The sequence below is a fragment of the Heteronotia binoei genome, chromosome 21 (genome assembly GCF_032191835.1).
Source record: "Heteronotia binoei isolate CCM8104 ecotype False Entrance Well chromosome 21, APGP_CSIRO_Hbin_v1, whole genome shotgun sequence".
Lineage (NCBI taxonomy): Eukaryota > Metazoa > Chordata > Lepidosauria > Squamata > Gekkonidae > Heteronotia > Heteronotia binoei.
Window position 1 is genome coordinate 177,823,243 of NC_083243.1, and position 16,681 is coordinate 177,839,923.

At 45.2% G+C, this 16,681-nt stretch overlaps 1 protein-coding gene across 1 annotated transcript in view; it reads right to left on the reverse strand.

Annotated features, from left to right (window-relative positions):
- Positions 1 to 9,249, reverse strand: part of RUFY4 (RUN and FYVE domain containing 4) — a 35,792-nt gene extending 26,543 nt beyond the window's left edge. Inside the window, exons 1-3 of the mRNA XM_060262443.1 lie at positions 9,181 to 9,249; positions 3,375 to 3,481; positions 2,713 to 2,841 (exon numbers count right to left, since the gene is read on the reverse strand). Coding sequence (XP_060118426.1) covers positions 2,713 to 2,841; positions 3,375 to 3,481; positions 9,181 to 9,226 — 282 coding nt within the window. The 5' untranslated portion in view covers positions 9,227 to 9,249. The remainder of the gene's footprint in view (positions 1 to 2,712; positions 2,842 to 3,374; positions 3,482 to 9,180) is intronic.
- Between the last annotated feature and the right edge of the window lie 7,432 nt (positions 9,250 to 16,681).

Consider the following 16,681-nt stretch of genomic DNA (forward strand, 5'->3'; position numbering starts at 1 on the left):
GGGGTATTTTGGGGAGAGGCACTAGATGCTATACTGAAAATTTGGTGCATCTATCCCAAAAAACAGGCCCCCCAGAGCCCCAGATACCTGCAGATCAATTCTCTATTATTTTCTATGGGAATAAATCTCCAGAGGGAATAAAAGAGTTCCCAGCAGACATTTCCCTCCCCTCCCCCCGCTTTCTAACGACCCTGAAGCGGGGGGAGGGCCTCCAAACCGGGGGATCCCCTGCTCCCACCTGGGGATTGGCAACCCTACCTCCTCCAATCCGTTGCTCAAAGCAGTCTGCCCCACTCTGCCTAACAAAAAGGCTGACCCTCGATGGCGAAGGGATAAAGGTTGAACAACAATTTGCAAGGATACCCACAAATAAATGTTTCAGTGAAGAAAGTGTTTGATGGGAGCTGGAGAGTCAGCAGCAGCTCTGGATGAACCTCACATAATGGAGGAGAGATCCAGTATTTAAGAAACTGGACTAGGCCTAACTATGTATTATACTATTTACAAGTCTGCCCTAGGTACTGACAGACAGAAGGCTTGCACTGTGAGTTCCCTGTTGAAACCGAAATCCTCCAGTATATGGAGCCCAAGTCAAACCAGAACTGCAGAGCGTGGGAAAAGGAGGCTTCACTCCGTCTGCACTGTTTTCCCAACTTGAAATGGCTTCAGGGAGTGCTATCAGTGCCACTGAGAAAACTTATGTGTAGCTTATATAAAGTTTTCCTATTGGGGCAAGTAATAGCATCTTGTGACCATTTGCAAGGGACAGGCTTGGGTTTCCTTTCTTCATGCGCAATGGTTCTGATCTGAATTGGGTCTCCCACAAACCCGAGAATCAAGTTTCAACAGAGACTGTGTGCTTGGCAGGATGCAAAGTGTAAACCTAACGTGTAGCTATGTAACATGTATTGAGCTTCTGATACTCTGCAAGCACACTTATAGAGTCTTTAGGAGCCCTAACCCTGGCTTTGTTTCAAGTTGGAGCTTGAAGAAGAAGGATGTTGCAGCATCAACAGCAGTTTAGAAATAAAGACCTGCACTTCGAAGATGCACTTCAAACGATAACCCCTTCGTAGAAGTGTGAGCTTTCATAGGCAAGCTTCTACTTCATCAAATGCATGTACAGTTAAGACTGGTGGAGACAGTGGTGGGAATTTGGGGGAGGAGGTTGCAAGTTTTGTTTGACAAGGTGAGATTAAACGATGGAAAAACATCTCACAAAGATATAAGATGAAGCAATCAGCGAAGGATATGAGTTCTGTCACTAAGAGTCCGCGTGCCTGTGGTTCATCCAGATAACCCTGCGGGAAGTCGCTCAGTTATGTAGGAAACTATATCTGCCGTATAACACAAACTGCCACATCACCCTGCAGAGATTTACACCCGTGATTCAAGGCAAAACAGCCTGTATCAAATCTACCGATTTTTGAAATTGAGTGTAATTTTTTAATACGCTCGGCATTGTTACATTATTCTCACATAAAGGTTGTTGGAGGAAAGTATATATGAACTCCAATATAAAAAGTATGTGTGAAGAAAAAAAAGTAGGCCTTGTGCTTTTAGAAGAAGAAGAAGAAGATATTGGATTTATATCCCGCCCTCCACTCCGAAGAGTCTCAGAGCGGCTCACAATCTCCTTTACCTTCCTCCCCCACAACAGACACCCTGTGAGGTGGGTGGGGCTGGAGAGGGCTCTCACTGCAGCTGCCCTTTCAAGGACAGAGGCTCAGAGCGGCCTACAATCTCCTTTCCCTTCCTCCCTCACAACAGACACCCTGTGAGGTGGGTGGGGCTGGAGAGGGCTCTCACTGCAGCTGCCCTTTCAAGGACAGAGGCTCAGAGCGGCCTACAATCTCCTTTCCCTTCCTCCCCCACAACAGACACCCTGTGAGGTGGGTGGGGCTGGAGAGGGCTCTCACAGCAGCTGCCCTTTCAAGGACAGAGGCTCAGAGCGGCCTACAATCTCCTTTCCCTTCCTCCCCCACAACAGACACCCTGTGAGGTGGGTGGGGCTGAGAGGGCTCTCACAGCAGCTGCCCTTTCAAGGACAGAGGCTCAGAGCGGCCTACAATCTCCTTTCCCTTCCTCCCCCACAACAGACACCCTGTGAGGTGGGTGGGGCTGGAGAGGGCTCTCACAGCAGCTGCCCTTTCAAGGACAGAGGCTCAGAGCGGCTCACAATCTCCTTTACCTTCCTCCCCCACAACAGACACCCTGTGAGGTGGGTGGGGCTGGAGAGGGCTCTCACAGCAGCTGCCCTTTCAAGGACAACCTCTGCCAGAGCTATGGCTGACTCAAGGCCATTCCAGCAGGTGCAAGTGGAGGAGTGGGGAAACAAACCCGGTTCTCCCAGATAAGAGTCCGCACACTTAACCACTACACCAAACTGGCTCTCTTCCTCCCCCACAACAGACACCCTGTGAGGTGGGTGGGGCTGAGAGGGCTCTCACAGCAGCTGCCCTTTCAAGGACAACCTCTGCCAGGGCTATGGCTGACCCAAGGCCATTCCAGCAGGTGCAAGTGGAGGAGTGGGGAATCAAACCCGGTTCTCCCAGATAAGAGTCCGCACACTTAACCACTACCCCAAACTGGCTCTCCTTTTAAACGATGCCTAAGAGCTAACTGTCTTGTTGATATTAACATAGCCTTAGCAACCGTACAGCACCACCCTCCTCCTTTCATATTGCGCTTAGTTGTACAAATCTACCTTACCTTGTCAAGAGAGGCGATATATTCCACCCCTGCATGTGCACCACTGTGCAGCTTTGTCAGGACCCAGCATAGAAAGTCCCAATAATCTTTCCTCTGTCCAAAGAGGCTTTTCTTCTCTTTCATATCATACTAAATCACATGGAAGAAAAAAAAAAATATGCAGGGAAAGGAATTAAAAGTAACCTGGGTTTACAAAAGGAGAAAAAGCAGCAGCAGTCAGTGTCAGTCAGGGAGGCAGATGCTAATTCACAGATTAATTTAAGTCAGGGCTCACAGCCTTGGAATCTATTTTCAGTGCCAGGCTCAAATCCTGAAATATTTAGTGAGTTATTAAAAAACAACAGAGCCTTTGAGGGAGCACCGAACACCTTTCCCTATGGAGGAATTTCAACTACTTCCTGCACCATTCTGTCTAATGATGAGACTCTGATGCCCTGACTTCAGGGTTTGAATCACTTATAACAAAGGTCAAAAGACTTGCGCCTGAGTAGCAGCCTGCTTTGTCAAAGAATGCAGGTTGGCCTTCTCAGCCCCAAAGGAGAGGAGGATAAGCAAGCACACCCTCAAGCTGCGGCATTTGTGATGTACCATGACAGGCAGATACATCCCTTATGGATCATACTGGCAGCCAAGGACTTGGATCAGTCAACCGAATACTCTACCTGTAGCAGGAACTCCAGCTGGGCACAGAACTGATATAGCTCCCAACTACCATCTGTCACTGGCAGCCCCTGCTCTTGGTAATTTTGGTTTAAATCAGTCACTGCACCTAGATAAAGAAAGGGATATCATTAGTTGCAAGGGCATGGAATGTAGAATGTAGGATTTCCCACTCCAAGTTGGGAAATTCCAGGAGTTTTGGGGTTGGAACCAATGTTCCCTCTAAGCTGCAGTCTTGTGAGCAAAAATTCTACTTTGTGAGCTACTGATATTAACATTGTAAGCTACTGGCATTAAAGTTGTGAGCTACTGCATACATTATTGTGTTCGGGGGCCATTTTTCCTGAGCTAAGACAAAATGTGTGAGCTGGAAGCTAAAAATCTGTGAGCTAGCTCATGCTAAGTCAGCTTAGAGGGAACACGGGTTAGAACCTGAGAGAGCAGAGTTTGGAGAGGGGAAGGACCTCGGCAGGGTATAATGCCATTGCAGGCCTCACTACTTGTTTGCTTAACTGATCAGGTGTGAGGAGAATTCCATCCTAATCACCCCGACATGGCTGATAAACATCTTGGTCTTCATTATGTAATAGGGATGAGAGGAATTTCCTTAGATTTAGAAGATGGGATAGGAAGTGGTGGCACATGTACACAGTGCCGCTATGTAAGAACAGAAACTAGTTATCTGTCATATATTTAATTCTTTGTTCACTATTTTCATGCATATTTATATTGTATGTAGTTATTTAGTGCACTCATACTACTGTAATCTTTATTGTATATATTGTTGGAATACAGTTATGTATTAGTAGACTCAAGAAAGTGTCAAGCATGAGATCTCAAAATAACCAGTCCTTGAATCTTGAAACAAAGTTTGGTTTATTGATAATCCATGTGGCTCATTCGAGCTAGGGATTGGAACTGATACTCTGTAACACTAGAATACATGCTTTAAAATGGCACATCAAAGGTTCTATAAACAATTCTACATTCACATGTGAAATTCACACGCTGGGCTCCTTATCTATATTGCGACTAGCACATCCTGGGTTTAGGTCTGGCTGAGCCTGAGAACAAGTCCCAAAAGGTCTTATCTTCAAAGAGGACATTCCTGCATTTGTTAGTCAAAGCGAAAGAAGAAAGGTGGGCGTTGCTACTTTGATGTGCCTGAACTTAGTTCATGGTTAGTAACAATTCTATAATCTAAATAAATATAAAAAACTTATTATTATTAAATACTATAACAGAGGATGAAGATACAATGCTTGACAGATAGTTTCATTGCATTTCCCTCCACTCATATGTTCTACCCTTTTGTAATCTCATCTTGGCAGTATGAAAGGTTTCCTCTTTTCCTTTTTCCAGCTTTGGGACGTGCAATTAGAAAGCCGGGTTTGCTTGTGTATGTTCGTTCGTTTGATTTTAATACGGTCAACGACCAGCACAAATCAGAAAAAAATTACAAAAGCTAAAATACTTATAAAATATTCAAATATCGCATTAGATAACAGTAGGAAATAGGGTATATAAAATAGCAATTAAAATTTGGCTTCAGAACATAATATATCTTTACGAACTTGCTTGTGTATGTGTAAATATGACCCAACAGTACCCTCAAGGTTCCTCTGTAGAGCAATAGGCTAGACCAGAGGGATAGGGTCACTCCATCTTGTTTCTCTTGTCATGTTTATTCAATTGTACAATGCTATGCTGTGTTTCAATGCTATGCTGCGCTTGCTATGCCTTTGATATAACTGTAACTTGTTGCTTATCTGGAGGGAGGATGGCATGTCTGGGAATTGGCTAGTTGCTAGGTAACCAAGGGCAAAGAGCTGGAGGAGATGAGAACCATGAACGGATAGTGGGCACCTGTGGTGATGAGAACTTAGCAAAACCTCCGCGCAAAACCCCCGCTTTTGCTTGGCGCGCTTTGGCTTGAATTATAACGGTCAGGGCAAAGGTTTATAAGTTGGGGGAACTGACAGAGAGGTCAGTTCCGACAGTGCGTGTATATGCTCATGAAGTTGGAATAAAGATCTTGAACTTCAACTGTCTTTTCCTTGACTCTGGGTCTGACGGGTGGGATCACAGTGGTTTATCACGATTCCATCCATCTATTGAAATGCCTCCTCCAACAGTGTGCCAGTTTTGAGTGTGGGTTCCTGAAGGTAGGTGATCAGGACAAGGGAAGGATTCTGTTGGTGTACCGTACACCCTGGTGCCAGCTGATTCTCTTCCTGAGCAACTGAATTCGTCTTGGACATGCTAGCGGAGAACCCAAGGCTGATGGACTTGGGTGACTTCAAGGCCCTGACCACACTCTGTAAAAGGGAAATGGCCCAGACTGTTGACACCACTGCCCCTAAGTACCCTCTCCTCACAGACAGAGCCAAGCAGTTTACCAGGGAAAAGTGCTGCTGGCAGAAAACTCAGAACTAGACTGATCAAACATGGCATACAACCCATATTAGCACCTATTCTGTGGTGGTGATATCAGTGAAAAGGCAATGTTTCACTGCCATCATTGCATCTGCATGTAATCATCTAGCTGAGCCATTTTGTGTGGTTCTGCATCCTTTTTTTCTGCCATCAAATCACAGCCGACCTGTGGTGACCCGATAGGGTTTCCAAGGAAAGAGGCATTCAGAGGTGGTTTGCCATTGCATGCCTCTGCATAAACACCCTGGTATTCCTTGGTGATCTCCCATCCAGGCTGACCCTGCTTGGCTTCTGAGATCTGAGGTGATCAAGATAATCTGGACTATCGTAGCCCCAGTGAATTGGATTCTGATCACACAGCAGCCAGCTGTAACCAATTTACTACTTACTTTGCAGGCCCAGATCCTTGGAGAGATGAGACCTACCACTCTTGGCCCTTGCCTTCCCTGGCTGATAAAAGAGGAGGCTGGCTGACTGGGTAAGGAGAGTGGTATATGCTTCCTTGATGATGGAGGTTGTACCACCTGCACTCAAAGAGGCAGTGACTTAATGTGTTTTTAAAACACTTCCCCTGACCCGGATAGCCCAGGCTAGCCTGATCTCATCAGTTCTCAGAAGCTAAGCACGGCCAGCACTGGCTAGTATTTGGATGAGCAACCTCCAAGGAATACCAGGGGCATGTTTCAGAGTCAGACAATGGCAAACTACCTCTGAAACATCTCTTGCCTTAAAAATAAGTCTAGCTAGTACCTAGCGGTACATAATGCTAAAAGAGCTACAAATTTTGGCTGCCAGACAATCTTAGGATCTCCTGGCTATATTACTCTATTGGAGAACTTTGGGTCAGTCTTCAATCTTCCATTCTCGGACAAGGCATACAGCTCCAGGGGCTCTTGAATGAGACTGATTTCCTGGACTTATTTCAATCCGGCTTCAGGCCAGGGCTTGGAACAGAGATTCCTTTAGTTGCCTTGGATGGTGACCTCTAACAAGAAGTAGACACAGGAAACGTGACCCTGTTAGTTCTGCTGGATCTCTCAACAGTCTTTGATATATCAACTATAAGGTTCTCCCGAGCTGCTTCTTAGCACTGGGACTAGGGAAACTTTGTTATGGTGGTTCAATTCTTACTGGTGGGGATTGGGCTCAAAACATGGTGCTAGGGTTTTCCTGTTCTGCCACATGACTGTTGACTTGTGGGGTTCTGATTGGGTGTGGTCTTATTCTGTATGCTATTTAATATCTACACAATGCCACTGAGAGAAGTCATCAGGAGGTTTGGGCTGTGGTGTCACCAATATGTGGATGACACTCAGTTCTACTTTTATGTATTTAATTTATATCTCGCCCTCCCCACCAAAGGCAGGCTCAGGGTGGCTCACAAACCAAGAGTCGACACACACACATTAGAGTCGACTGAAGTTAAATCCAACTAAAATGGAGGTCCTGTACCTGAGTTGAGGGGGGGGGGTTCATGCACCCAGCTCCCAGCCCTGGGCGGTGCCGTTCTGGTACTGTAATTCGCTCTACGCTGGCTTACCCTTGAAACTGATCCAGAAACTGCAGTGGGTGCAGAATGCGGCAGCTCGTCTGCTGACTGCACCACCTGTACGGGTGAGCATACAGCTGGTGCTCTGCAACCTGCACTGGCTGCCTATAGAGTACCAGATTCATTTCAAGGTGTTAGTTTTGACTTTTAAGGCCTTGCGTGGCCTGGGACCAACATACCTACAGGACCGTCTCCTCCCATATACGCCCCGGAGGTCACTTTGTTCGGCCTCCCAAGATCTTCTGTTAGTCCCCAGCCCAAGGAATGCCTGTCTTGCCTCTACCAGGGCCAGGACTTTCTCGATCCTGGTCCCAACCTGGTGGAATCAGCTCCCTATGGAGATCCGGGCCCTACCTTGCTTGCTGGCCTTTCGTAGGGCCTGTAAAATGGAGCTGTTCCGCCAGGTCTTTGGATGAGGCAGTGGGCATCTATTTATCGATCGGTTGGCCTCCCCTCTACTGCTCTGCTCCTCTACTGCACTACTATACTGTGATGGTGTATTGTGGTTCTATTTTGTGCTATACCACCTTGCTGTCATGTCACCTTGCTGAATCATCTTACTGCACTTTGATGAATGATGTAATTGGTTTTATTATGATTTTATTGTGATTTTATTTTTATTTGCTGTACTTTGCTCTGAGCCCCCAATGGGGGAATGGGTGGAATGTAAATAAACAAATAATAATAATAATTAATAATAATAATTAGAAGGATATAATTTTGTTGAGGATCACACTATAAGTCCTGCACACATAATGCTAAAAGAGCTACAAATTTTGGCTGCCAGACAATCTTAGGATCTCCTGGCTATATTACTACAGCTGTCCGAAGATTTGTTACTATAATATGCTGCAATGCAAGAGTTCTTGGTGGTGACTGGTACAATGGAGAAATATAGTGTTTAGAAGACAGCTCCTGCTAATACAACCAAAGAAATTTAGCTGCACAGGCAACATTCATACCTACAAAAGTAATCAAGAAGTGCACAAAAGGTCATTAGACAAATTCTCTTTCTTCCAGACATTTCTTCCCATTTACAGCAGTTTAACTTGTTGCCTATGGCTTTCCGATCAATGAGTCACCCAACAGTTTCAGCTTCAATGAGATTAACCCACTTGACGTTTGAACTCAGACCTATTTTGTGAATAGTACAGTCCACTTTAAAGGAACTATGTCTCAATGGCAGCCCAATGTTTTCCATGGAAATTGTGCCAGGCTTAGTCCCGGTATCTCTAGTGAAAGGATCTCCGTAACTTGGTTGGGAAAGACCACTGCTTACAGCCTTGGAGATCTGAACCCTGGAGTACTCAGGGAAAGAACCAGATACACAGTACTCAGCTAGGCAGACCTCTGAGCTGATTCAGCAAAAGGTACTTCCTGTAGCTTAAAATGAGTATGGGCTCATGGGTAAAGGAAAGACAGGGAAATTGTTTACTCTGCTGTTATCATCAGTAATTTCTAAGTCCTGGCAGGAAAGCTGAAAATTGCTATGAAAGGAAAGGAAAGGTCCCCTGTGCAAGCACTAGTCGTTTCTGACTCTGGGGTGACGGTGCTTTCACAACGTTTTCACAGCAGACTTTTTACGGGGTGGTTTGCCATTGTCTTCCCCAGTCATCTACACTTCCCCCCCAGCAAGCTGGGTACTCATTTTACCGACCTCGGAAGGATGGAAGGCTATACAGGTCTATATAATGTAATATATTATGGACATAGCAGATTATTTAGAAATGTGCCCAACCTTTAAAGCACAACTTAAATACTACCCATAGTAATAATACTGCCTGACTCTATAGAAAGGCCAGAGAGGTCCTTTGTGCACTTACTCTTTAAGTCCTGGATCACAGGAAGAAGTTCTCTGTCGCTTGCCATAGCGCTGCCTCACTTTGCCTGCAAAGGATATTGACATTCGTTAAAGGACTGAGATGATATCGCTCACAATACTGGCCTCGTTGTTCTCTGTCCATTCTTGTCCTGGGTTTGTTTGTCTTCCATGTAGAATTCCTGCTTATCTGGCACGATTGCAAATCGCTTTGTCACACATGCGCCGATCACGCCTAACATTTCCCTCAGAAAATAACATGCGAAGTGGCAAAGCAGCAAGGGTTGCCAAGTCCAATTCAAGAAATATCTGGGGACTTTGGGGGTGGAGCCAGGAGACATTAGGGGTGGAGCCAAGATCAAGGCTGTAACAAACATCATTGAACTCCAAAGGGAGTTCTGGCCGTCACATTGAAAGGGACGGCACACCTTTTCAATTCCTTCCTTCCATAGGAAATAATGAAGGATAGGGGCACCTTCTTTTGGGGCTTATAGAATTGGACCCCCTGGTCCAATCTTTTTGAAACTTGGGGAGGTATTTTGGGGAGAGTCACTAGATGCTATATTGAAAATTTGCTGCCTCTACCCCAAAAAGCAGCCCCCCCAGAGCCCCAGAAACCCACGGATCAATTCTCCATGATTTTCTATGGGAATAAATCTCCATAGGGAATAATAGAGTTCCCAGCAAACATTTCCCTCCCCTCCCCCCGCTTTCTGACGACCCTGAAGGGGGGGGAGGGCCTCCAAACCGGGGGATCCCCTGCCCCCATCTGGGGATTGGCAACCCTAAAAGCAGCTGAATTCCCCTACACCCTTTTTGTTCTTCTATCGAGTGCCTCCAAAGTTACCCAGCGATGCTGGGGTACTTGGAGAGCCTCTTGGGAACGTGATACGGAATCACAAGAAAGCGCCAGTGTGTGAGTTTGCAGCGTTAATACCTTGGTTACGGTGGTGGAGTGAGACTAGCAGGTATAGTCCTGGCATGCAGGCATGCAAATGAAATCTGCAGATGTCTGTAATTGTTGTGAGCCGGCCTGAGCCTGCTTTGGCAGGGAGGGCGGGATAAAAATAGAATAAAATAAAATAAATACAATTAAATTGGCTTTAAAAGAAGATTAGACAAGTTAATAAAGAACAGGTCTAACATGTGCCCAAGTCATTTTATGAAAGAGATTAAATTAAAATATGTAAATCAATTAATTAGAGTTTCCTTCACTACAGCAAACAATGGCGTATTCACGTTTGCACGCACACTTCTGTTAAGTTGGAGAATACAGGCAACCGTCTCTTTCTTCCCATAGCCACGACTGGCTTGTGACTGAACCCTTTTCTCCCGTTTTAAAATGGAGTTCTTTAAAGAATGCCTCCCTCCTTATCCCCAGTGATGTGGCATGAATTTCCCCTGCTCTGAAAAAATGGGGGGAGGGATAGTAGTAGTTGAGGATGATTGGTTATGACTTGCAGCCAGGACTGCCAAGGGAACTGGGGAACAAAATTCCATGTGCTCTATTATGCCAGTGGTGAATTTCTGCTCTGCATCGGAAGGCTTCGCAGCCAGTTGAAGAGTGGTTTCTAAATTTTGTCCTCTAGCTATAAAAATTAGTCTGCTTTTGGATTTTAAATCCTTTGACTACCCAATTGATGATGTCATCCGAATGTAGTGCGACAAGTCTGTTACATGCATGGATTTTGGATTTTGCCATTGATAAAGTACAACCACACAATGAGAAGTTTTCACCACGAAACCTTGTCTGCAATGGTATAATTGAGGCACCTTGTGGACTTTTTCCTACGCGTATGGTGACTTTGTTTTATACAGCTTGGGTGGGTGTAGGGTGGGACTCAGTGTACTGATAATACCAGCAGCGGCTTAGGATGTTTGTTCCACAGTCAGTAGAGTTTGTAGACAGTAAGTTCTCATATAAGGTGTAGTTGAGGTTTTTGTACTATTTGTGTAAAAATTAGACACTCACTACGTTGTTATACACAATACAATTTATTAGCATATATACAGTGTCGTGGTATAGTTTTGAGAATATGCAACATCTTTGTCAGTTGTTTCACACTCTCCAAAACAGCCATTTCCCCAACAAAAACAGATCTCTGCAGTCTTAGAATCCCCCAGGATCATCTAGACCAACCCCCTGAGAGCCAGTTTGGTGTAGTGGTTAAGTGTGCAGACTCTTATCTGGGAGAAATGGGTTTCATTCCCCACTCCCCACTTGCACCTGCTAGCATGGCCTTGGGTCAGCCATCGCTCTGGCAGAAGTTGTCCTTGAAAGGACAGCTGCTGGGAGAGCCTTCTCCAGCCCCACCCACCTCAAGGGGTGTCTGTTGTGGAGGAGGAAGGGAAAGGAGATTGTGAGCCGCTCTGAGACTCTTCAGAGTGGAGGGCGGGATATAAATCCAATATCTTCATCTACCTCACAGGGTGTCTGTTGTGGGGGAGGAAGGGAAAGGAGATTGTGAGCCGCTCTGAGACTCTTCAGAGTGGAGGGCGGGATATAAATCCAATATCTTCATCTACCTCACAGGGTGTCTGTTGTGGGGGAGGAAAGGAAAGGAGATTGTGAGCCGCTCTGAGACTCTTCAGAGTGGAGGGCGGGATATAAATCCAATATCTTCATCTACCTCACAGGGTGTCTGTTGTGGGGGAGGAAGGGAAAGGAGATTGTGAGCCGCTCTGAGACTCTTCAGAGTGGAGGGCGGGATATAAATCCAATATCTTCATCTACCTCACAGGGTGTCTGTTGTGGGAGAGGAAGGGAAAGGAGATTGTGAGCCGCTCTGAGACTCTTCAGAGTGGAGGGCGGGATATAAATCCAATATCTTCTTCTTCTTCTTGAACAATGCAGGAAATTCACAAATACCTTCTCCTAAGTTCACAGAACCAGCATTGCTATCATATGGCCATGTAGCCTCTGTTTAAAAACCTTCAAAGAAGGAGGGCCCACCACCTTCCAAGGAAGTCTTTCCTACTGCGGAACCTCTAACTGTTATGAAGTTCCTTCTAATGTTTAGTTGAAAACTCTTCTGATTTAACTTCAACCTGTTGGTTCTGGTCCGACCTTCTGAGGCAACAGAAAACAACTCTGCACCATCCGCTATATGTACGTCGGGACTTCTTTTTGAAATTGCTATTGGATATTGTGCCCTCTATTCTATATTCTATTGCAATTGATGAATGATATCTTAGTAATTTGGTCGCTATAACCTTGGTTGTTTTGTATATATAATCCCCAAGTGGAGGCAGGGGATCCCCCAGTTTGGAGGTCCTCCCTCCCATTTCAGGGTCATCAGAAAGCAGAGAGGTGGGGGGGATAATGTCTGCTGGGCACTCCATTATTCTTTATGGAGACTGATTCCCATAAGGTATAGTGGAGAATTGATACATGGAAATCTGGGGCTCTGGGGGGGCTGCTTTTGGAGATAGAGGCACCAAATTTGCAGTATAGAGTTCTATGCCTCTCCCCAAAACACCCTCCAAGTTTCAAAAAGATTAGCAGACATTTCCCTCCCCTCCCCCCGCTTTCTGATGACCTTGAAGCGGGGGGAGGGCCTCCAAACCAGGGGATCCCCTGCCCCCACCTGGGGATTACCTAGGTATGTACCCCCTACATACCTTTAATAGTAAAAAGCTGACACAGAGCGTTGATGCCTCGGCACTACTTGGTAAAGCTCTGTACACAAAAAGACTAAGATTTTCTAACAGATTGTACTTTTTGGGATTACCAAAACCTGCGATTACATTTTGAGGTAATTTTAAATGGCAGATCTTTGATCAAACCTTGAGAAAATTAATTCTTAACATAAATTTCAAAATCTAGCTGTGCCTTTTAGTCCTAATAAATTGGACATTTTTATTTTGCTTCTATTTAATTTTTTTCAGTGAATTAGCCTGGCCCATAAGATCTAATGTTTACATTGAACAGAACTCTATGCAAATGCATTCTTTTCCATGTTGTAACAAAACACTACCCAGTAATTAACAGCCTTTGCACCGGTTTACCTACAGCATTTGCTATTTTGCAACTGAAAATTGATTACTAAGAACCAATTGATGATAGTGGACCTTTGAGGCTAGGTTTAAAAAATTTATCAGTCAGTCTAGGCTCACCGTGTTATCCAACTCAAATATAGCTTTTTAAGAACATAAGAGAAGCCATGTTGGATCTGGCCAATGGCCCATCCAATCCAACACTCTGTGTCACACAGTGGCCAAAATTTTATATATATATTTATATATACACATACATATATATACACATTGTGGCTAATAGCCACTGATGGACCTCTGCTCCATATTTTTATCTAACCCCCTCTTGAAGCTGGTTATGCTTGTAGCTGCCACCACCTCCTGTGGCAGTGAATTCCACATGTTAATCACCCTTTGGGTGAAGAAGTACTTCCTTTTATCCGTTTTAACCTGACTGCTCAGCAATTTCATCGAATGCCCACGAGTTCTTGTATTGTGAGAAACGGAGAAAAGTACTTCTTTCTCTACTTTCTCCATCCCATGCATTATCTTGTAAACCTCTATCATGTCACCCCACAGTCGACGTTTCTCCAAGCTAAAGAGCCCCAAGCGTTTCAACCTTTCTTCATAGGGAAAGTGTTCCAAGCCCCTAATCATTCTAATTGCCCTTTTCTGCACTTTTCCCAATGCTATAATTTTCTAACAGGGGTGGGCATGAACTGGCTGACGAGCTAAAGTTCATCATGAATTTTGGCTGGTTCATGCTTTGTGAAGCAATGTTCACAAATTGAAAAACCATCACAAACTTGAAGCCTGCAGCCACCGGAGGGCTGACAAGAATGACACCCCACCCCAAATGTGCCCTGCCTCATCAAACATTTTTGGAAAAGATCCTGTCACCAGTCATACATACCAATGATGGGGCAATCCACCCCAGGTTGCAGATCATTAACAGAGGTGGGCTCCAGGAGCACTCAGCGCCAGCAAAGGTAAGGGCCGCAAAAGAACATGCAGCTGCCAGCCACAACAGAGCTTAAACAGAACATAGCCAATACTCAAGTGCAAGCAAACAAGTTTACCCACAAGGCATTTTTGCACCTCAAGACCAGCCTGTTCTGGGTGCTGCCACGCAACACCAAGCTCCACCAGCCGGACATTCTGCATGTGGCCTCTAGCTACAATGCCCACCTTCAGCAGCTGCAATGAGAAGGGCTATGTGCACCCTGTCGACCTGGTTAAGGGAAGGGAGATGGGAAGGAATGAATGAACAAGCCCCATTTATCAACTCTACCAAAAGAAGAAGGGAAGCAAATGCATTCTGTGTTTTTCCAAGCTTCATGATCCATCCTCCTGCAGGAAGCGAAAGCGATAATGCAAAGAGCCAAACTCAAGCGTCCTTTCAGCCACTCCCAAGTTACCAAGCTCGCTCATTCTCTCTCCCGCCCCCCCTTTTTGGAGATGTTTGTATTTCTTGTTCACTGGCCTCTGAAGGAATTCTCTTATTTGGCTCAGTGATGGAAAAAGTCCATCCTGGAGAGCCTCTGCCAGTCTGAGTAGACCCTGACGGAGAGATGGTTTGTGATGTGCATTTGTGTTAGAATTGCATTCAGGGGTTTTCCAGGAGGTGCCTACAAACAGATCTTTATCCTGCTTCAGGGGTTTTCCAGGAGGTGCCTACAAACAGATCTTTATCCTGCTTCAGGGGTTTTCCAGGAGGTGCCTACAAACAGATCTTTATCCTGCTTCTGTTTAACAGCTATTTTATGAGCAATATGGCTTATTCCCATGCCACCTGATTTCTTCTGTTTTCTTCAGATCAAACTGGGAGCCATTTAAAGCACTGCTCTCTGCTCCCCATGAAAAGCTGCAGGGAGCAGAAAGCAGGGGTTTAAATGGCTCCAAGCCTGGGACTGACTGGGTTGGCTGCCCAAGAAAGTCCTTTAAACAGCTGAACTGTGGGAGCTGACTGCCCTCATGGCTCCCCTGTTTCCAGTCTTAACAGTTGAGCTGGGGAGGCACTCAGCTTGCTCCTATGTGAAACAACCAAGCCAAAGGAGCAGGCTGCCCCCTCAGTTTTGAGCATGAACTTCACAAACCTGATTCAGTCTGTATGCAAGTCGACTAGGTTTGTGGGGTTCGTGGTTTGTGCCCTTCAAAGCAGCCATTTTCTCCAGGGGAGCTGATTTCTGCCAGCTGGAGATCAGTTGTAAAAGCAGAGGATCTCCAGGCCCCACCTGGAGGCTGGCAACCTGAGGAGACATCATTCATTCCATCCAACATGTAATAATAATAATAATATTTTATTTTTATATCCCGCCCTCCCCGCTAGGCGGGCTCAGGGCGGCTAACAGACACGGGAGTCTCATGATTCACATTAAACAATAATAGACATGGGAGTCCCGTGATTCATAAAACATAACAACTTAAACATTAATTATAATAAATTATTTAAAATACATAAAAACATATAAACATATAAGATATAAAAATAGGTGCTGAAATGATGTATTTAAGATGGCTAAGTGTCTATTCATTCATTAATCAGGTTCCGTCTTAGTTGCCACATGGTGACTCAAATGCTAACTGAAAAAGAAATGTTTTGCAAGCCCTGCGGAATTGGTTCAGGTCCCGCAGGGCTCGCACCATCTCTGGGAGGTCGTTCCACCAGCGAGGGGCTATCACCGAGAAGGCCTGCTCCCTAGTGGCCTTCAACCTAACTTCTCTTGGCCCAGGGATTGTTAATAAGTTCTGAGAACCAGACCTCAGTGCTCTCCGGGGTACATATGTGAAGGAAGGATATTGTCTTACTTACAATAGACTGTGACTTAGGTCTTAATTACTGGAAAACCTGAGTTATTTCTCTGGCTCAGAAAAATCTCAAGACTCTGAGCAAACTATCATTCCATTACCTAATCACCCCAAGTATTATCTGCCATGTCTGTTCATTCACAAATTATTGGCCCTCTAAAGCTGTAGGCCGAAGCCCCTTACTGTAGCCAGCCTTTGTACCACCACCCAGCCAAGTCATATGCCTATAACGCTGCCTACTTAACTCCTGGTGTCCCTTCCATGCACTCTGCCTTATTTTCAAATCTTCCTCTGCTCGGTGTTTCTCAACGCACAAGCGTCCTTCCGTATCTCCTTCCATCCGGATTTCTCACCTTAGCTTCTTTCGAAAGGGCCCTTTCAAAAGAAGCTAAGGACAAAGAGAAATGTGGAGCCATGCTTGATCTCTGGAGATAAGCAGAGCCGAGCCAAATTGAAACTGTGTCCCTTGGTGAGCTGCCTGAAGAAGGATTCTCTGAAAGTGGGCGGAAGCTGCAGTCCAGTTGCAGCCACACCAGTCTGGGAACTACAATCACAACTGCCTTGGTGAATTGGACTTCAGGAAGTCCTGCAAATGAAGAAAAGCATTGTATATTGTAAAATGGACTGTAAAATAATGTCAAATGAATGTGGAAATATTGTGATTTAAAATATTGTTTAAAATATTGTTTTCTATATATATTAGTTAAAGCTCTCATGGAAGT